Source organism: Lacerta agilis, chromosome 8 (genome assembly GCF_009819535.1).
Source record: "Lacerta agilis isolate rLacAgi1 chromosome 8, rLacAgi1.pri, whole genome shotgun sequence".
Lineage (NCBI taxonomy): Eukaryota > Metazoa > Chordata > Lepidosauria > Squamata > Lacertidae > Lacerta > Lacerta agilis.
Window position 1 is genome coordinate 58760443 of NC_046319.1, and position 22157 is coordinate 58782599.

The 22157-nt window shown below is 43.5% G+C and overlaps 1 protein-coding gene across 2 annotated transcripts in view; it reads right to left on the reverse strand.

Moving 5' to 3' along the window:
• Nucleotides 1–1401: 1401 nt before the first annotated feature.
• Nucleotides 1402–22157, reverse strand: part of TFAP2E (transcription factor AP-2 epsilon) — a 79413-nt gene continuing 58657 nt past the window's right edge. For both annotated transcript variants that reach the window (XM_033157723.1, XM_033157724.1), the window contains exons 4-7: nucleotides 11598–11826; nucleotides 10296–10414; nucleotides 3885–4026; nucleotides 1402–2016 (exon numbers count right to left, since the gene is read on the reverse strand). In XM_033157723.1, the coding sequence (XP_033013614.1) occupies nucleotides 1728–2016; nucleotides 3885–4026; nucleotides 10296–10414; nucleotides 11598–11826 (779 nt within the window). In that variant the 3' untranslated portion in view covers nucleotides 1402–1727. The remainder of the gene's footprint in view (nucleotides 2017–3884; nucleotides 4027–10295; nucleotides 10415–11597; nucleotides 11827–22157) is intronic.

Below are 22157 nucleotides of genomic sequence, written 5' to 3' on the forward strand. Positions count from 1 at the left end.
AAATTTGGAGAAATGTGAATTTTGAAGGATAGCTATCTTTTTGGTTTGCGAAGCGTGAATTAGGTAGTTTCTCATTTAATTGCAGACAAAATCACATTTCTTCCCCATTGCTGCTGATGTGACAACAGCCCCTTAACACTGCATTAAGAAAGCCTTTTCTTTACTGCTGTTTGTAACAGGATTGGGCTATCCCTCTTTTCCTCCCTTTCCTGTCGGCTCCAATGGAACTGTTCAGCAGAAGGATGAGGTGGATGGATAACTCGGGTATCACCATAGAGATTTGGGCCCAGAGAATATAGATATCACCTTTTACAATAATGATGAAATCAATACAGTAAACATTTTCCCCAAATATGTCATCTCATCCCAGAGTGCTTGCTTTCGGGCTTTTCATTTTTGTTCTCGCAGATCCAACTCTGACTATTCCATCGTCAACGTTACAAACACAGGGATGGAGGGGCTTGTTTCCAAATAAAAAGGTTTTATTAAGATAATGACTGACATTTTGTTTGTTTGTTGTGGTGGTGGCATTGTACATCTATTGCAGCTTTTAAAGAGAAACAACAGCAAGTACAAAAGGAAAAAGAAAAAACCAAACAGGGATAAATGTCTCTAATCATTAGCGTCACAGGCTATTGTCCATGCTACCAGGTTCTGTATCCAAAACTTCATTCCAGAAAATTCCAAAGACTGACTTAGTTTTCAAAAAGTTTTTTTTTTTTAAAGAAGTCCCAACTTAATTGGATATAAATAACGCGCACTGGACATTTTAAAACTTTGATTTAATTACACATAAATAAATATATACAGATTTCAAAACAGTTCGGTTTGGCCTCCTTCAAGTTCTTTCTTGTGCTTTAATCGTTTATTAATTTATTATTATAAGTATAATCATTTATTCATTATTTAATATTACTAAAAAAAAATGAAAACTCGAGGAGTGGAGGCTGGTGGTGTAATCTCACTCATCCTGGGTCCAGGTCAGCTGAATGACACCTCGACAGAACAGAGCGTTTTGCAGGGGACTCTCTTCCTTTTAGGGGGAAAACTTCTGAAATGTATGTATTGATGCGTCTGGTCTAAATCAGACATAGCCCACTGTGATTTCCAATTGGTCAAAATGTGTAAACGAAGTTGCAGAGCTGCTCAGTGGCAGTGGAACAGGTGAGGTTCCTCCTTCCTTGACCCATAAGTCTGCAACGGAGGTGAACATCAGCAGACACCTTGCTTGCTCTTTCTGCCTCATCTCTCTGGGCCTGTCCCATGAGGCAAATTATAAACATCCCTCTGGCCTTCTTGACCCCGCTAAGACCTCTTCATTTTTACATTGCTCACTTCTCTCTTGGAACAGCTCAACATTGCATGATTATGGGCTTTTCAAAGAAAATGTATTTTTTTTTCAAGAAAAAGTAATTGCACATGTAACCTGGCTTTTGGTATCCACTACTGAATACCCAAAGTGTCAACAGCAACCACCAACTGCTCTTGATTTTACTTCCATCTCTGTGAGGCCCATGTGGATGTTCCTCCTCCTCCAGTCTCTTTTTGTTGAGTTGGTTTCAGAGATGCATCTGTCACAGTTCAGAAAACATGGCAAGAGGAAAGGGGGGGGGGTCTTCGCTGTTGCTGCTTTTCTTTTCCCAGCGTTGATAAGACCCAAGCCTCCTATCTCATGAACTGGGAAAGGGGAAAAACCCTCTTACTGGGCAGGCTGGGGAACTGTGGCGTCATTTCCGATGTTTCACTTCCTTTTCTGATGTTTTGGAGTCGCCGACCGGGTGGCCGTTGCCTGTGCTGTTCATGAACATTTTATCGAGCCCTTTGAGCGACTCCACCAAGTAGTTTTGGAACGCTGTAAGTGCCGCACAGATTGCCGGCCCCCCAAAACCATGAGTTATTAAGCTGAAGTGGGTCAAGCAACTCTGAACTCCGGGTTCCAGAATGAGGGATGGGCGGCTGTTTCCAAGTGGAGAGCGATCTTGGGCCATCAAATCGGCAAACTCTTTGCAGATTTGCCTAGAATGAGAGAAGGGGAGACATAACCTTAAACAAGACAAGACAAAAAGTGACACAAGCAGGCGTAGCTTGGCAGCTCCACAGCCAGGTGCTGGGGATTGCTTCCCCTCTGTGGCTGGAGGAGGAGGAGCCGCCATGTCCCAGGCTCACACGGCAGCATCGCATCTACACATTGCAGCATGTTTACATTTTAGCTAAATTGTGCCTTAGAACAGAGGTGAGTAGAAGGCTCTACAGATAGAAACTACAGGAGCGGAGATTGCTCTTGTGCTCGGGTCCTGCTTACCAGTTTCCCACAGGCAGGGCATAGCAAGGGGGCGGGGGTGGTCCGCCCCGGGTTCCAGGGGAGGGGGGTGACACTTTGGTGGCCTACCTACCCCGCCCTGCCGAGTGGCGGGCCCTGAATGGGGGCATGTTGCCTTTTCCCCCTTCCAGTGGCTATTTTTTGGCACAAGGGGCGGGCTAGCGAGGAGGGGGCATCATGCTTGTCCCTGGCATGATGCCCCCTTCTTGCTGGCCTACCCCCCCACCCAAAAAAACCGCTGGGGGGGGGGAAAGGCGCCTGCTCTGCTTCCCTTTTTTCCCGTTTCTGCCACTTTTTCGGCGCGGGGTGGGCCAGCGAGGAGGGGGTGTCATGCCAGGGACAAGCGTGACACCCCCTCCTCGCTAGCCCACCCCTCACGCCGAAAAAAAGCCGCAGAAAAGGGGAAGCTTCCCCTTTCCCCCCTTTCAGCGGCATCCCGGGCAGTGCAGAGGCTTGCTATGCCCCTGCCCACAGGTATCTGGTCGGCCAATGTGAAAACGGGAAACTGGACCAGATGGGCCATTGGCCTGACCCAGCAAGACTCTTCCTATGTTCTTAGGGATTGCAGTAAATTAACTAGTGTTTCTGATTCCCAGTGGTTCATTGATAGCAAATCCAAAAAGCCCCACTGAAGTGAGGCTGCTGAAATCAAGAAACCTTAGGGCAAAACTCTCCAGGGTGCACCGTTCCCTGGTCCTGCTTCACAGCCAGGAACTTTTGCCTAGCTGGAATATGTCCAGCTCTGATAACTCCTCTGCCTTCAGTTGGTGGATGTTGGGGTACCAGTGAAAAACAAATTAGATCCCCACAAGGCTAAAGTTTGCCCTCCCCTGCCTTTGAGAACCAACAGCTTGCACTCTTCACAGAGTATTTTGTGTGTGTGTGTGTGTGTGTGTACAGTACTTGTAACCAATATAATTCAAAGCTGGTGAATCCAACCTCTCCAATAGGAGAGTCTGCAAATTTATAATTTGCAGCCTACAATTCATTTGGTGATTTTATGAAACAACAATTTTCTGATTGGTTTTGAGAGTTTGGTGGGCAGAGAAATTGCCTGGAAACTGTCTTGTGATGGGATCTGTCTTAAAGAATCTGGAACACCAAGCAAAACACTGAAATACAGGCCTGCCCAGAAAATTGTTCAGAACATTTGGGGATCCTTCCACCTGGGAATCTGTATACAATGAAGGCAGATAAAGATGTTTAAAATTATTACTTCAAAATCTCTCTGCATGGCTTAAGATTAACATTATCCTTCACAGATTTGAATTCCACATTTCAAAATTCTATTTCCAAAAGAAAGTCACGTTTGAATTCTGACATTGTGCCAGGGAAATGTTTGTTTAAGCCAGACTTCACCAACCTTCCAGGTGTCCTAAACTAGAGTTCCCAACAGCCCCAGCTGTAGTCCAAAATTGATTTTCACAACTGTGCTGGTGCAAGTTGTCATGCAAAACATATGGCGGACGCCCGGTTGGCAGAGGTTGGTTTAAGTATACTTTTTTGGAGACTCTCCCTTTTAAGGCAAAAGGGGGAAGGGTAATTGTATGGACTCTATACTCACTTGGTTGCTAATAGCATGTTCTTCCGAGCATGAAGCTCACCAGGGTCGGAGTGCTGGCGGCAGAGGTACTCCGCTGCAGCCTTAGCCGGAAACTCTGTTTCGCACACATAACCGAAATCTCGGGCGAGGTGAACAGCCTCACCTGCAAAAGGAATATATTCATGAGCATGTATGGTCTTGTCTGTTACTGATACTCAGCATAATCAACTCTGCATGGGGTGGCGCTCATAGGGATGTCAATTTCAGTTTCTCTCAGTTTCTGATTTTTCTAAGCCAAACTCCCATTGCTTGACAATATCTATCTTTGTGCATTTTGCTTGTGATCAGGAGAGTTCTGTATAAGGCAAAGTAGCCTTTGGAGAGGCAGACTCTTAAAACCATGGGTGAAATATATTAATTTCAGTTTCTCAGTTTCTTGTTTTTCCACTCTGAGGCTCAGTTCTGCAAATTTTCACATCACTTGGTTGTTGTTTTAAAGAAAGTCCTCATGAAAATCCACCAGCAGTTTATTGCATTTTTATCCTAATATACACATGTCTGGATACAATTTTGCCCATTGGACACATTTTTCGCAAAACAATTCTTCCCTACATAAATTCATTTTTTTACGTTATGTTCACTAAAACATGCATTTTTATGCACACTTAACGAGAAGATGCCTTTTTGCACACATTACTTGGATGGAGAACTGCATTGCAAAATCTGGAGAAGCGTGAATTTCGAAGGATGGCTGTGTTTCAGTTCACATCTTGTTTTGGAACGTGCAGATTAGGTAGATTTGCCTTAAAATGTGAACCGAATTTAATTTCTGCCCATCCCTATGTGTGGGTCTCTGGTCTTTTCAACAGCATGAATAAGCAGGGCTATCAGCTAAGTATAAATCTCCTGCCCTTTGGTTGATCTGACTAAGCAAAGCAATTGACGTATTACGAAAGCCTCAACATAGGTGCCAAAATTTAGTAAATAAGGTCACAATTTAGAAAACAAAAGCTGCTGCTGATTGTTAGAAGGAAAAGTTATTTTTAATGTTTTAAAAGCAGATATACTAATAGTATATATATTGCTGGTTCTTATGTAGTCAAAACAGCAGTATACTGTATACACACAAACACATACACAAAGTATAGGCCAAAGTGCTGGTTTTGACCTATAAAGCCTTAAACGGCTCAGGACTGCCTCTTCCCATATGAACCGGCCCAGATCCTGTGCTCTTCACCTGAGGCCCTTTGTGTGCCTCATCCATGAAAAGTTTGGAAGGTAGCAACACAAAAAATGGTCCTTTTCTGCAGTGGCTCCCTGTTTTGGGAATGGATTTTTATGTTGTGAACCTCCCTGTGATCTTCAGATGAAGGGCAGTATACAAATTTAATTAATTAATTAATTATAATAATGGCGCGCACGCATGGGAAGCATCAGACAGGGGGGGGGAATCGTAGAATTGTAGAGTTGGAAGGGACTCTGAGGGTCATCTAGTCCAACCCCCTGCAATCCAGGAATGTCAACTAGATTATACGTAACAGATGGCCATCCAACTTCTGCTTAACAACCTCTGTTATCATATTATGTATTTTGTGGTTTTATGCTGTAGAAACACCCTGTGATCCTTAGATGAAGGGCAGTTTATAAATTATTATTATTATTAATGGAACTCCAAGGTTTGCAGAAGTACAGAAAAACTACAGGGGCATGACTGTAAGAGGGCCCAATAGCAACTGAATATGCTCAGTAGGCATAGGGGAAACCAGGGGGTGTAGAATAGAAAGGAGTGGCTGGAACCCTGAATAAAGCCCGATGCCCACTGCCCCAGAACTGATACAGGTGGTTCCCTATTGTGTTGCTTAGAAACATCTCCTTGTCCCAAGTCTCTGTACAGTGGAGTACATTTTATTTTTTTGAACATTTATAACCCACTTCTAATCCATTAAAGTATCGGAGCAGGGTACAAGGCATAAAATAACTTAACTGAATGATGAAACGATGCAAAATTCCTAAAGTATAGGACAGAACTGCCAAGCGTCCTCTTTTGATTCAAATGTGCACACAGCCATGAGAACTAGAAACTTGAGAAAGTTTTAAAGCAACTTTAAAAAGCTGGTTCTGCTTGGGTATCCAAGAGCAGATTCTAAAGAGCAGCCTGGCTTCCCACCCCAAGCAGGGTGAAAGCAATGCTCTGGCAACTAGGTTAATGCACTTGGGATGGATGGCCTAATCCAGCAATCAGCAGGGGAGCGGAGATGAATTAACTCTGTCTGTCTAACCAGGGTTTCAGAAGCCGAGCATGATCAATTGCCATCAGCTCTGATTACTTCCGCAGGGATGCCTGAAGATGGATCAATTTCACCGATGAGAGGGCATTTCCATGGAATGATGGAATACCCCAGCCTGAGCGCCATGCCCTAAGGAAGCCTCAGTGCTCATCACAGACAATGCAGACAGGGCCATCTCTTTCTCTTACTCCTCTTGCCTTCCATGTGAAAAGCCATCAGATGTGGACCCTCCTACACAACCCCAGCAAAAAGAAAAACGCACTACTCTGTGGTTGATCTGGGGTTGCTGCACACCTGGAAAAGGGGGTGGAGTAGAGCTTTACATGCCACCCAAACAGAGGAAATGCATAACCAAAAAAAGAGGGGATTTGCAGAACCTTTGCATATTATTATTATTTATTGAATTTGTTTGTTGCTTTATCTTGCCCAGGGACGCGGGTGGCGCTGTGGGTTAAACCACAGAGCCTAGGGCTTGCCGGTCAGAAGGTCGGCGGTTCGAATCCCTGTGACGGGGTGAGCTCCCATTGCTCGGTCCCAGCTCCTGCCAACCTAGCAGTTCGAAAGCACGGCAAAATGCAAGTAGATAAATAGGTACTGCTCTGGTGGGAAGGTAAATGGCGTTTCCGTGTGCTGCTCTGGTTCGCCAGAAGCAGCTTAGTCATGCTGGTCACTTGACCCAAAAGCTGTTCGCCGGGTCCACGACTGGGCCTAATGGTCAGGGGTCCCTTTACCTTTACCTTATCTTGCCCAACTTATAACCAAACAAATGGACAGACAGACAGACAGACAGACAGACAGACAAAATCTCCACATAGATGCATTAACCAAGAGAAAAAGGATATAGATTACAAACATACATGCAGGGCTTTTTTTAAAGCCAGAACTCAGTTCCAGCACCTCTCAGGTGGGCACCATTGTCATTATAAGAGAACAAGGGAGGCATTCACAGTGAATTCCAGCACCTCTTTTTCTAGAAAAATAGCACTGCATATATATGCACATGCTAATTTGCATGTATAGCTGCAAACTGAGAAATAATCACTACAATTTAAACACAGGATTATCTGTTCCCCAACCCTGTCCTGCAGGCTCACAGGTCATCATCATGATGTTCTGTAGGGGGTTTACAATTTTATTTTTATTTTAATATAGAAATTCCTAAATTCTGCCTAAGGATCCGCCCCCCCCCCTAATATGTAGAAAGCTCTTTGTTATTGTTGAGTGGCCCAGCTTGGCTCCCAAACAGCTTTGCTATTATCTATAATAATGGTTGGGGAACTATTTATATTTTTGGCTGAGGATGAGATTCCTATATGAGGGTAGCCTTTGGGGTCTGGTGTGCATGCCAGCAGTGGGAGAGGCCAAAGCCAAGTGGGTGGAATCAAACAAACAAACATACACAAGCTACTCTTATTTAAATCTCACCTCCTCTTCACTCCCCCCACCCTTATTTCTCTCCCTCTTTGCCTTATCCTTCCCTGTCGCAAGTAAGCTTAAAGGAAGGACCCATTTGTGTGAAGGTGGCCTTTTTAGAATGCCAAATTGCCACAAAGGGACTGCAATGGAGAGGACGGCAGCATGTGAGCGGTTTCTGCCTTCCTTCTCCAGCTGCCCCCTTTGAAAATCTATCTGCTCTACATGTCAGACAGGTCTAGGAGAAATGTCTTATATGCATGAATGGGACCTTTTCCTGCTAAGCATGAATGTTGGGTGGGATAGGGGGCAAGGAGGGGAGACCATGGTGGACCAGACCCAAAGGCTCTGTAGGATGCAACTGGCCTGTGAGTCCCATGGTCACCCATACATTGGTGTATATTGCTGTTTTAAATAATACTAGTCTATCAAAAGAGAAATTGAGATATAGTTAATTTTTAATTTTTATTCTGCTTGTTTTCTCTCATTTAAAACTGGGGGGGGGGGTTATCCTTGGCTTCCACAGCCAAAACAGGATTATTTTTAGAGTGTGCCATAGTAAGAATGAAGCGCCCTTAGTGGAGCCCACCTCAACTGGAAGGAGAGGAGCCAAAACCAGAAATTCATGCAAAATAAAAATAAAAATCAAAGGACAGACTCTGCACTTTGTAAGTCGCTTTGGGTAAGTTTTCATGGGGAGGAAAGTGAGTAACAAATGTGAAGAAGGAGAAGAAGAACAGCCAGGACCCTGGGGCTGTCAAGTCTTGGTTGAAACGTAAACCCTTTCTATATGTAGGGTTAGCCTTGTTCCTTGGTCAAACATGCCATCATCTGTAATCTACTCCGACCCCCTGAACAGCAGCCAGTGACAGCTCCCAGCTGTCTGGGCTGAGTCGAAAATGTGTCTTTCCCTGTCGTCCTTTTCTTCTGATGGTAATCAACCATTCAAAGGAGCCAGGCCCAACTGCCTGGGGAACAACCGCTGCCTCACAGACCTGTTCGTTTCATTTGCTGCCAACAAAAGAGATGGGCTATTCCTCCTTGGCAGCTGCCTTTTGGGCCACAATGGATTTCAGAGCAAAGCAAATGTGCCGTCCAAAAACTCCAGTCACTGTGTGTGTGTGTGTGTGTGTGTGTGTGTGTGTGTGTGTGTGTACGTACACGCGCGTTTCTCACATCGAGGTTGCCGGGATGACAACCTCTTTCGTTTACCATGAAGGCCAGAGAATAACCCCATCCTGCCTCCTCAGTCCCCTTCAGGTGCCTGATAGTTAACCTTTTTGCCCATATTAATCACAGATGGGCTTGGCCTCAGGGCAATATTTCTGTGCAGGGTGATGATGTCAAAGGCTTCTCCACACGCCACCTCTGGTGTGTGAAGCAGGGGAGGACACGTATCTGCATTAACACTGACATAAGCTAATGTATAGGTGCAAATTTAGGGGGAAATGTCTGTAACTCAAATAGGAATCCAATACATCTCACCGTAATGAGAAAGACTGTGACCAGGTGATCTCTGTGCCTGTTCAGTTTGCTGTTGAGGCGCACCATACAACTAACACACATTTAAAACACATGGCTTTCCCCAAGGAATCCTGGGAACTGCTGTTTTTTTAAGCTTGCATAGAATTGTAGCTCTGTGAGGTGTAAATTACAGTTCCCAAAATTCATTGGGGTAGAATGAGTAGAATGTGTCCTTTTATTTAAAATGCATCTCTGTGTTATTTGTGGGGCATAGGAATTCATTCATATATTTTTTTCAAAATATACTCTGGCCCCCCACAAGGTCTGAGGGACAGTGGACCGGCCCCCTGCTGAAAAAGTTTGCTGACCCCTGGCCTAGCCCATCTCCATCCCAGGAAATCTTCCTAGGGAAAATGATGTTGTGGAGAAGCTGATCTTCACCGGGAGAGAGATGCAGTCAGCTCACAGGCCTCTGGATCTTGGTACCATCCCCATAACTTGAGTGGAGGAGATGTGCAGGAGCCAAGAGGTCTTTTATTACCTTTTCAGGCCCATTTCAGAATCGAGGTATTTCAGGTGGACTTTGAAACTCACTTCCAGGCTCAATTCAGACTTCTGATTATTACCTACAAATCCCTGACAGGATATCTGAGGGACCACAAGAACAGCTACCAATTGCATATTCATCTTCCAAGGCCTTGCTCCTAAGACTCAGCTGCATGGGGCATGTGTGACATGGCTTTTTCAGCTGTGGCACCCAGAATATGGAATTCCCTCTCTAGAGAGACTCCCTTTTTGCTGGCTTTTGGGCAAATGTTAAATTTTTATTTTGCCTGCTATTTGAGGCTTCATCCTCTGTATTTGTTACTTTTGTGCTTTTGTTTTTAGAGTTGTCTCCAATGCTATTCTTACTCAGGACAGACCCATTGGAAATAATTGACATGACCAGCTTAGTTCCATTCATTTTGTTGCAGGCCTTCAATGATTCCACTCTGAGTAGAACTTAGGTAGCTACAGCCAATAATATTTACTGCTGGTTTTATATTAGATTTTAAATCTTGTTATAAGCCACCTTGAGGGAGATTTAATGGCTAAGGCACAACATGTGTTTTAAAGAAGCATATAAATGCAGCACCCCACAAATCCCACAGACAGGGTATCAGAGACAAATAATATGAAGCCCTCTTTTTTCTAGCAGGAGAGGATATTTTGAGCACTAAACACCTCCAAAAAATCCACTGTGCTCCCAAACTGAAGGAGCCCTTACCTTCCACCAGTGACGTTAGCAAGGTGACATTAGCTGCTTTACGCCTCCCAGCAGGTAGATTTAAACCTATCTTCTCCAACCTTTCCCTTAAACACCTTCCACCATTTTTAGATTTTGCCCTAGAAGAGGAAAGCAGAGAGATAAGACAACTTGAGCGGATGGGAAAGAAAAATAGTGGTGTGGACATATGGGGAGAAACATATATTAATTATTATTGTTGTTGTTGTTGTTATTTATTAATCGTTCTACAACCACAGGGCAATTCAGAAGTCTATTTCAAGATGCAAAGACACTAAAAGGCCACACCATACATTTAAAGCACACGGCCTCCCAAAGAATTATGGGAACTGTAGTTTTTAAGGGCGCTGGGAACTGTAGCTCTGTGAGAAATAAATGACAGCTCCCATGATTCTTTGGGGGAAGCCATGGCCTTAAACATGCCTTAAATATACAGCTGTTCTCACATGCTGAAACCACCACTCACCCGTCCCTTCCCCGGCTTGGTGCCCTCCAGATGTTTTGGGTTGCAACTTTTGCCCTGAGAGGGGAGAGGAGAATAAACAGTTCCTTGAATTGCCACCCTCCACCTCCCACAGTGGTCCTTCCCTCCTCCAACTGCCACCACAGGGGAGCCTGAAGACCCTCTTGCCTTGAAGGGAGTGAGAAGCAGCAAGCAGTAATAGCCTTTTAAACCCAACATTTCCATTGTAACTTTAAAAAAGAAATAAAATTGATGCTGATCCTTGTAATAATAATAATATGTAAACCGCTGTTATAAGCCTTGTGAAGGGGATGTTCAGATCCTGAGGACTGGGAAGAGATCAGGCTGTTGGAGCTTAGATGACTCCTAGCAGGATTGGAGCCCTAATAAATGTCTGAGCCAGAAGAGGGGGCCATGATCAAGGGAGCCAGGAGCTGGATCCTGTGGAGAGTTCAAGCCTCACTTGGGACTGACAGTGATATGGGTGGTTGTTTTCCTTCTTATTTCGTTAAAATATTTCTCCCTAGGCTTTCCTCACATGGTTCAAGGGGCAGAGACTTACGAAAAGTATTCAAATGCCACCAGAGAGCTGGTTTTCCCACTAAAAGCTTTGGGAAGCTTATGGGATGTAGATCTTTCTTAAACTGCCCATAAAAAGGTGATCTGAAAAAATCCATGCCGGTAGGTTGGGAAACATTGATGTTACAGGCAGCAAGATATGCTATGGCAATCAACAATAAACAAAAATGAATGGAGTTACAGAAATGAGTGAACTCGTTCCAGATCCGTAATGAACTGGATCAGTTTCCTTGGTTTCTCACCTCCGAAGGACTCCACCAAGAAGAGAAGCGTTGAGACATTCAGGGGGCGAGAGCCGCCTCTGGACCTCACCAACGGTCACTTTGTACTTTGAGGTGGAGCTGAGGAGAGACAGTCGGCCAGGCACAGAGCAGAAGACTTCATTGGGGTTTGTCACCCCTCCAATCAGGGTGTCTTTGTTCATAGAAAGGGCGGAGATGGTAGTGCCGTTGGCTTTCGACGGGATGGGCACTAGAAGGAAGAAAAGCACACATGAGAGACTGAAGAGGCATGGAGCCACAAAACAAGAATTATATCTCAAGAGTAGGGATGAAAGTATCTGAATTTCTGTTCTCTCCAGTTTCCCGTTTTCCCACTCTTCCAATAGTTTTTCCAAATTTATGAAGCATTTTTATAAAAAAAAAATAAGAAAACCCCTTTTTGATTAATGTACACATTTTTTAAAACTGTTTCCCCAAATAATGCATTCTATGTTATTTTCACTAATAATAATAATAAAAATTAATAATACCCCGCCCACTATGGGTGGGTTCCAACAAAATATTTAAAATACAATAAAACATCAGATATTAAAAACTTCCCTGAACAGGGCTGCCTTCAGATGTCTTCTAAAAGTCAGATCATTGTTTATTTCCTTGACAATATATTGAAAATAATGTTTGGTTCGAGAACTGCATCACAAAATTTGGATAAGTGCAAACTTCAAAGAACAGCTGTGTTTTGGATCTCATATTGTTTTGGAAAGTATGACTCTGATAGATTCACCTTTCAATGCTGGCTGAGTCAAATTTCTTTCCCATCCCTACTCAAGAATGTCTATTATAAGATGTGACCAGCTCCAGAGGAGCAGCCATCGGGGTCAGTATTAACACCCAGCATCAAGCCTTCCATTTTAATTATCCACAATGCACTGGAGCCACTAAGCTGAGAGCATTGTGGGAAGGGAAAATGGTGGGCAACTCACAGCTGCTCACCACATATCACTATGCTGTTGTTTGCTGCTGCTAGTAGCAGTTAAGCCCACCCAGGGGAATTGTGGGAACTGAAGGACATTTTGCCAGGGTGGGAGGGATGCTAAAACCCAGAGTCAACCCTGGTAGCCATATGAGTGTGCTGCAGCAAAAACAAGAAGTCTCAAAGACTAACAAATTTATTGTGAAGGAAACTTTTGTGGGCTAGAATCCACTTGGTCAGATGCATCGTGAAGCCTTGTTTTTGGTTAGCAGATGGGCATAAAGAATTCTAAAACATGAGACCAAAACACCATGAAATGCAAAGGTATATCTGCCAACTGAGAATGAGACTTCATGCATCTGACACAGTGGGCTCTGGTCCAAAGAAAAGGTTCTGCCAGAAAAATGGTTAGTCTTTAAGAAGCCACAAGAAATCTGGTTCTTACAGATGTGGTGACGCTGAAAAATAATCAAGGAGTGTTGGGGAAAAGGTGTTTACGATTATCAAAACAAGACATAACATTGACTGAACTTCTAATTAAGCCTACTGAAAGAGAGATGGTGGTGGGAGAAGGGGGACTCGAGAGGTTTTATAGAGAAAAGTAAGGAGAAACTGTTGGTGGATAAATAGCCTCTAGCATAGTATCATTTCTAATAGGTGGTACATTCCAGCCAATGGGACTGGAAACAACATTTGGCTAGTCACAAACATGAGGGAGGTATATCAGCATGCTTGGGGGGAACTCCAAAAGTTTACTGAAGTAGCCTACTTGTTTATTAATTTAAAAACAACAACAACAACCCAAACACAGACATACAAACAGCCTGATGATGACTGAGCATGATCAGTAACCACATAATGCACGTCCATTAGAAATGGAAAACGGGTAGAATGGTGTGCTTAAATGGCTGAATGCAGTAGAGGTTGATCCATTAGGATGAATGGGGCACTGCCCCACCAACCTCAGTCTGTCCTTAGCCAACCCCCATATGCCTGTCTTCTTTCTTATGACCCCTTAGCAGGTGGACCTGCCTGTCTTTGGCTTTGCCTCCTCTCCTGTTGGTCTTCTTCCCCCCCAGTTCCACTGGGCACCAGTCACCACTGTCTGGATGTGACAAGGGACTGCAACATTTTATTGTGGCACGGCACACTAATATGCAAAATCACAATGCCTAAACAATTGCGGACGGGCAGAATCAGAATTGGTACTATACTAAGGTTACCAGACGTCCCCGTTTCCCGGGGACAGTCCCCGGATTTACAAATCAGTCCCCATACAAAATCCATTGAAGTTGACAAGTGTCCCCAGATTCATTGAAAAAAAAATCTGGTAACCTTATACTATACAATTCAAAACACAGCAACCACTTATTGCATCCATATCACAAACAGGCACTGACAGTCATGACTTTTTGTCATCAGTTAAAGACTTTGAGATTTTTCTGTAGGCTTTCCTGGAGAGAGAAATCTATTCACTAACAGTATTTGTTGAAACAAAACAAAATAAAAAATTCCTTCCAGTAGCACCTTAGAGACCAACTAAGTTTGTTCTTGGTATGAGCTTTCGAACTGTATTTTACGCATTTTGTTATATTTTCTTTTAATTTTGTACCTGGCTATGGCATTGTTAAATGCTTAGCAGTCTATAAACGTAAATTAATACTAGAATAAAACCAAGTTGAATTTAATGATACAAACAAAAGTACAGTGGTACCTCTGGTTACGTACTTAATTCGTTCTGGAGGTCCGTTCTTAACCTGAAACTGTTCTTAACCTGAAGCACATTATCTCACATTCATCCTAACAAGAACCTTATAAGGTAGGTTGGTTTAATTCCCAATTTACAAATGGGGAAAGGGAGAATGAAATGAAAATCCAGTCCTCCCAGCTGGATCACTTTTCTTCACCACCGTTTTAACTTTCTCACACTTCTGTCTTTGACCCTTGTGGTTTTTACTTTTGAGAAACTCCCAAAATCACAAGACTTGCAATTAAATCGAAAGATTTGGCAGCTGAATGTTGCATGTGTGATGACACCAGCTCATTTCTTTCTCCCCTTTTGCGTTTTGTTTTTTTAAAGCCTTTTCAGGCACTACCAAGAAATGTTAGTTAAAGCCAGAATGGAAGATTGATGCCAAGATCTGTTTGGAAATCAGGCCTAATTTCAGTGCAGGTTTTCAAAAGCATCCTTGGCTAGCTGCAAACATAGCTGCCAGCAGCACACCAACCGGGTCAGGCCTGACCTGGCAGCAGAGCTGCTGCACCCGGGTGCATATTGCCACCACCAAGGAGGGCTGCTCTGTGCCGCCGGTTCAGATGTGACCCAGGGGGGCAAAGCTGCACCAGGGACAAGTGCCGCAGCCAAGGCGCAGCTCCTTCTGGCGCGGAGCCAGACTCCGATGAAGGAGCCTGCTGTGGGGGTGCCTGTTTGCACCCCCTCTGAAAGTTACGGCCACAGCCCTCACGGTACCGCAAACGCTATGCCTCTGGTAGCTGCTCCTGAAGAAGAAGAAGAAGAAGAAGAGTTTGCATTTGATATCCCGCTTTTCACTACCCGAAGGAGTCTCAAAGCGGCTAACATTCTCCTTTCCCTTCCTCCCCCACAACAAACACTCTGTGAGGCGAGTGGGGCTGAGAGACTTCAGAGAAGTGTGACTAGCCCAAGGTCACCCAGCAGCTGCATGTGGAGGAGTGCAGACACGAACCCGGTTCCCCAGATTACGAGTCTGCCGCTCTTAACCACTACACCAAACTGGCTCTGGTCAATGAAGCCTTGGCATTCATTCCAGTTTGCTACGTAGCAACTGCTCCAGAACGTTGCCAAGCTTAATGGGCAGATCAACCACAATCACCACATTTAATAAGGGAAATGCAAGTGCTCAAATTGGAAAGAGTAGCCTCAAAACTCAACTGGAAAAGGCAAAGCAGCGGGAACCCATTAAGGGGGCCATGACAATCGGTACATTGTGAACCAGCAGCTCCCCAACTTGTTAGCAGAACTATAAAAAGCCAGCACATGTTACATAAAAACGGGCAAATGCTTTCGGGGCTAAGAGATGAATGCAAGTCAGCTGAGGGGCAGGGAGCAGTGATGTAACTGGTGATGTCGTCCCACTTCGTTCATTTTTTTGTGCATTGTTGAGCCCACCCCCCATTTTGCAGCTTGTTCTCTCTTGGTATTTTGATGCTGTTTCTTAAGATTTTGTGATTGTTTTCAAAAACTTTGCTATGTGTTTGCAGCATGGATTCCAGCCACATAACCAATAACAGGTTTTGGTTCGTGTAATTTTTCCACAGACCTGCGATAGATGTTTATGTGAAAAGGAGATCACTTGTGTAAAGTGAAGCTAATGTTAGAAGGGTCTCTCTTTCTGAGTTCTCTTTCTCAAGCTCTGGGAGGAAGACCCTTCATCGCCTACAGACAGCCACCCAATCTCAAACAGCTCCTCACCCACAATAATACAACAACAGGACTCAACATGGACACTGGTACCAGAGCCTGCAATAAACCGAGATGCCAACTTTGCTGCCACATAAACCCGGACAACACCATTACTGGTCCCAACAACATCAAACATACCATCTCAGGACTATTTAATTGCTCATCTTCCAACATTGTGTATGCAATCAAATGCCAACAGTGCCCTTCAGCTCTCTATATTGGACAAACAGGCCAAACCCTACGCCAAAGGATAAATGGACATAAATCTGATATCAGGAATCACAAGACAGAGAAACCAGTAGGAGAACACTTCAATCTCCCAGGACATTCTATAAAAGATCTCAAAGTAGCTGTCTTAATACAAAGAAATTTCAGAAATAGACTGGAAAGAGAAGTGGCTGAATTGCAACTAATCACCAAACTTAAAAACCATGGTGAAACTTGGTCTGAACAAAGACATTGGATTCTTATCTCATTATACACAACAAAGCTATCTTTAGCCATCTCACCCCTTGCCTTTCCCTGCAAGACTAATTGCAGCCGTTAAGAGTCCTCAACAGGTTTTCCACACCTATCAGCTGATCACCCATTCCCACCACCCTTCTGAGTAATACCCCTCCCCACTCCCTCACTATATTTAAGGATCTGGTGACTTCTGTTTCAGTGTATCTGAAGAAGTGTGCATGCACACGAAAGCTCATACCAAGAACAAACTCAGTTGGTCTCTAAGGTTCTACTGGAAAGAATCTTCTATTTTGTTAGAAGGGTTTGTTATTGTGAAAAAAAGTTTATCAATATATTTTTTTAATAACAGTCCAGGGCATTGTAATCCCACAGTCACAGAATTGTGCTCAATGTCCACTCACTTTGATGAGGGCACAACATGGCCAGTTATGTGATATTTCATACTAAATTTTTAAAAATGCAAACTTTGTTCAGATCCCTAAGTATGGAGTTCTTACTCCTCTTGAGATCTCACCAAAGGGTAGAGCTGGCAGAGTGATTCAAAAGCAGCTGGTGACCACACAGGTCTTGCTTCCAGATTCAAGGACTATGAGGATAATTTTCTACTGCATCTGGCCAATGGGTACAGAAGAGGGGAGGGGCCCATAGCTCTGCCCAAAGAATTGGTGCAGTGTAGTGAGCATTAAACTTGGAAAATGCAATATGCCCAAGGGTTATGAACATCTAGGAGCCCATGGGGAAATTACATTTCCCAGGTCTACTTTCTAAAGGGGAGAGCAAATGAAGTCCCTTTCCTTCTTTCCTCTGTCACGCTTACTTTCTATGGAGCAGCAGAAGGTAAGTGGGTGGGAAGGGAGGGAGATTTTGGGGGCTGGCTGCTTGCCGGCTGGAAAGTCTGTATGAACCACACCAGATTGCATGGATCACAGGAGCAATGGGGTTTGAATTGATTCGGATTAGCTCTGGTTAAGTGCCCAAACCGTTTTCTGATGTTAATGATAACTTGAATTAATCCAAGATAATCTGATTTGAGCTACCAAATTGTTATAACAGGTATGTGAGCCAATCCAGAAACCACATCCACAGATAGTTGACCCGGAAAGGTCAGGCATTGCTATAAAGAAGAGTCCAGGATTGCTGTTATGACTCATTCACTACTACTACTAATGTAATCAATCTTAATAGAAAAGAAATGGAAAATGGCATTGTGCAGGCGGGGTCCTCCCTGAATTCTTAATTCATAAATCACTATTCATTAGGTGCTCATGAATTCACAATTGACTACTTTGGTAGCTGCAAATGGGCAATTCCGGTTAGTCACGAACTCATCAGTTGCTAGCTGCTGTCTATGAACTCCTGAGTTATGTAAGTTGTTTTTGTAATGGGTGATTGGATGCCTGGGCATCACGTGTTGCCAGAGAGCATTGGGAACTACTTTTGTTTCTGCCTTAAGTTGTCTAAGCAAATTAAACAAAGTCCAGGGTCAGGAATCACCCTCCTTTTTCTGTATCAAAAGAAAGAAGATGCTAAGTTGGATGGGCCCTCTTTCATAATGGCATAGAAGTGAGATGCAAAAAAATGAATGGGCAGATGGGGGTCTCAAACCACTGAAACGGAAAATACTACTAATGCAAAGAAGCAAGCTGGTGCGAAAGATTGGGCGAAAGATTCCTGCATTGCAGGAGGTTGGACTTGATGACCCTTGTGGTTCCTTCCAACTCTATGCTGGGGACTGAACCTGAGACCATCTGCATGCAAATCAGTGGTACACTACCACTGAGCTGTCGTCCTTCCCTGTACTTTTTACTGGAAAAGGGGAGAGACTAAAATCAATGTTCAGTAGATAAGGGTTGCCATTCTAAGGTTGGACTGAACTGAAACAGCTTTTTAAATGGTTGCATATGCCTCTGTTTGCAATGGATAAACTTGAATGTTCACAATTAATATCCCACGCTTCATTAAAAATCACAGAACGCAAAACAAAACATACAACAACATTGACAACATGCAATATACTGAAATACATTTAAAACATAAAACAAAAGAGACCATAATAGCAAAACCATTGTGAGATAACGTCTTTATATTGAACTATTAAAACTTCAAGGGAAACATGGCTGTCTCTTTCATTAAGTAACATCAGAAGTAAGTTTTAGACTCCGCTTAGTCAGAGAGCATTTGGGAACAATAGCTGATAATCAATCATCCCTGTGTCCTGTTTGGCTCTGCAGTGCTGTTTATTCCTGTACAGTACTTCTTATGACAATTTTTGTCTTGTCATGATTTTAATTATATCATTTTGTGCTACTCTTAAGCCACTTTGTAAATGGTAACAAATGGAATTGTAGAGTATGTATGTATGTATGTATGTATGTATGTATGTATGTATAAATAAATAAATAAATAAATAGATAAACTCTTATTATCATATGAATAAATAATGGAGGGGGTGCTGAATAGAGGAGTGACTTGCCTAAGGCCACCTAGTAAACTCATGACAGACATAAGATTTCCCTATTTGTAACTCATTCTCTTAGCCCAGAGGTAGGCAACCTAAGGCCCGTGGGCCGAATGCGGCCCAATTGCCTTCTAAATCCAGCCCGCGGTCGGTCTGGGAATCAGCGTGTTTTTACATGAGTACAATGTGTGCTTTTATTTAAAATGCATCTCTGGGTTATTTGTGGGGCATAGGAATTCATTCATTTCCCCTCCCCCCCCCCCAAAAAAAAAATGGTCTGAGGGATGGTGGACCAGTCCGCGGCTGAAAAAGGTTGCTGACCCCTGTCTTAGCCCTTAGGTTAGCCCAAAGATGGCTGTATCCAAAGGTACGTGGGATGGCCATCTTTTTTTGCCTGCACAGTCCCCACAAAAGGCACAGCACGTTAAGATGTCCAGTCACTTCCTGGAAGCAGTTTTGAAAGGGCAGCATTTGGGGAAGCATCACAGAACAACCAATAAAGCCGAATGATGCATGGATGGTCCACTTTAAATCCACCACTAATGGCACTTGTATCGCGTCAATGACATGTTGCAGAACACACCCACAAAAAAAACCCCACCAGTTTGGAGGACCCCAAAGTCCCAGGCAGTTGGGGTGGGAGTCAAAAGGTGTTGCTGTTTTTTACTGACTATTTTAGTTGCAGGAAAGAGAGGCTTGAGAAAGGCAGCCTAGAGTGTTCTGAGGTTGTGGGACTTCAGAATCTGCACTGATTCAGTCCTGACACTAGGAAGCACTGCTTACATTGGCTTGCAAATTTTCCTATACTTAGTGTTATTAAAAATGAATTTTACTAATCTAATCAGCATGTGTGCACAAGTTTCATTCCCTTACCCAGCTTACTTAACATGCATATAATGCAGGTCATCCCTGTGTCCTAGCCATTTCCTGCATGATCTAAAGCAGTCCAGAGCATCAAACACATTTCACTCAGTGGATTTATGAAGATGTTTATTCCAGAGTCAAACCACTGGTCCATCTAGCACGGTATAGTCTTGTTCTGGCTGGCAGAGGCTCTCCAAGGTCTGAAGGAGGAGTCTTTTGCATTACAGCTAGCTGGAAAGGTGGGGAATTAACATGGAGCCTCTGACATGCAAAGCTATGCTTCCTTCTCTGTCATTTGAAGGATGCAGTAGGGGACTGACCTGCCTCTCTGGTTTTACAATTGTCAGCTTTAAACTCCACCACGTCAGTTCTTTATATAACAATGATAGGGAAGCTTTGGCTTTCCAGATCCTTGGCCCTAACCATTGGTGATGCTGCCTAGACTTGATGGGAGTCCGAAAACATCTGGAGGGGCACAGTCTTCCCACCACTGTTATTTATTTTATTTGTTACCAGCAGCCTCATACTTGGCATTGCTTGGAAAGTCCAAGTCACTGCAGTTTCAAAAGGTTCAGTCCACCAGCTTGATTCAAAATGGCATCCAATTGTATATAGACAGAGACAAAAAAACAACAACCCTGCTCCTTGATGTCACGAACCAACATGCTATAGTTGCTTATGCTATCTTAAGAGGTGAACGGACAGCTTTCTGAAACATAGAGTAGATATAACTTGACCCAATTGTACCCTAATCCTATATTTATGGAATGGGCTTTTATGTCACATGAAAGCTCAAATACAATGCAGAAATTAACAGTTAGGCAAATGTCACGGAAACAGAATAAACTGCAGTCCTGGTCTGTCTTCCTCTTTCCCAGTCTTTCTCCAACTTAATTTTTAAGACCAATTGAAAATAACGATTAAATAATGGCGGCGAGTGGGATTGCTAATGGTGCAATTCTTCTGATGTCAGGACCTACCCTATTTGTGGGCCTTGACCCTCCAATGGAAGACCAACAGGGCTGTTCCATCCACCCATGGGAGAGTGAATAAGATGGGACTGCAGGGTCTTTCCATCAGCTCTGCTAAAAGACCAGCAATTTTTTGGCTCCATCTCTCCTTGAAATATTTTCATTCCTGCTGATCATGACAAGAAAATGCATAACTAAGAAACACTGTCTGGGGTTTTCTTTTTTCCTCCTCCCTCCCAGTTACTTTTCCTTTTGTATTGTGACTTTTATATTGTAAGCCTGAGGGCAGGGACTGTCTTCCCATTACCATTTGCAAGCTGCTCTGGGGGATACAAATTTGTTTATTTATTTAGCTATTTTTAAGCTACTTGATTGTAAAAAAAAAAAAAACACCTCTAAGCAGATTACAAGAAATATTAACATTAACAATAAACAACAACAGCAGTTTAGCTCAACAGTTTTCTGTATTGAAAATCCAATCAGTTAACCCTAATTCTCTGCAAAATTACTGGTTTTGGATTGAATTTTCTTTTTTTAAAAAAAAAAACCTAACCAAACAAACAAACAAACAAGAGCCTTACACTCTTCAGTTTCAATCATAGAAAACTTCAGTTTCTTAGAATGTCAGTGCAATCCCCAGAAACCCCTTTTTAAAAGTAAATATATATTATTTCTTTTCTGTCTGCCTTCCTTACCAGTACATAACTGACAGAATTTTGCCACTATGACATCATTCCTTCACTTGCACGACTGTTCTTGGTGCTAGACATCTTTGTTCACATCCAATTTGCAAATAAGCCCTTGTTTCTTTTAACAAAGACATCCTAAGGGGACTAGTGACATGTCACATGCCAAAACGTCAGAGAGCCTCAGTGCCATTTTACAAAATGAGAAAGTTCTTTGGGAGAGGAGAATCTGGAACAAACAGATTCTGCATGGATGGCGGTAAGTCACCTTTCCTCTGCCCACACCATTTCTCCACTCCAAATCTCCCTCTGGAGTGGCTGTGGCTGTAGCTCAGTGGTAGAGCATCTGCTTTACGACCCAGAAGGTCCCAGGTTCAATCCCTGACGTCTCCAGGAAGGACCCTGAAACCCAGAGAACCACAGCCAGTAATTGTAGACAATACTGAACTTGGTGAACCAATAGCCTGACACAATGTAAGGCACATTCCTATGTTCCTGTATAATAATAGTCCCTTGGTGGGCAACGTGGAGTAGACCAGTGGGTGAGTGTCTCTTTCACTAGGTTGGGGTGGCTGGAGCTTGGAACTGGGATAAGAACTGCTAACTCAGCTGGTCAGATTGGGTACTAACATAGGCTTTGGAGGGTCTAACCCTGCCTGGCTGTCAGCCATTCATTCTCCCCTCCTTCCCATCTAGCATCCTGTGTCACCAGCCAGATACTT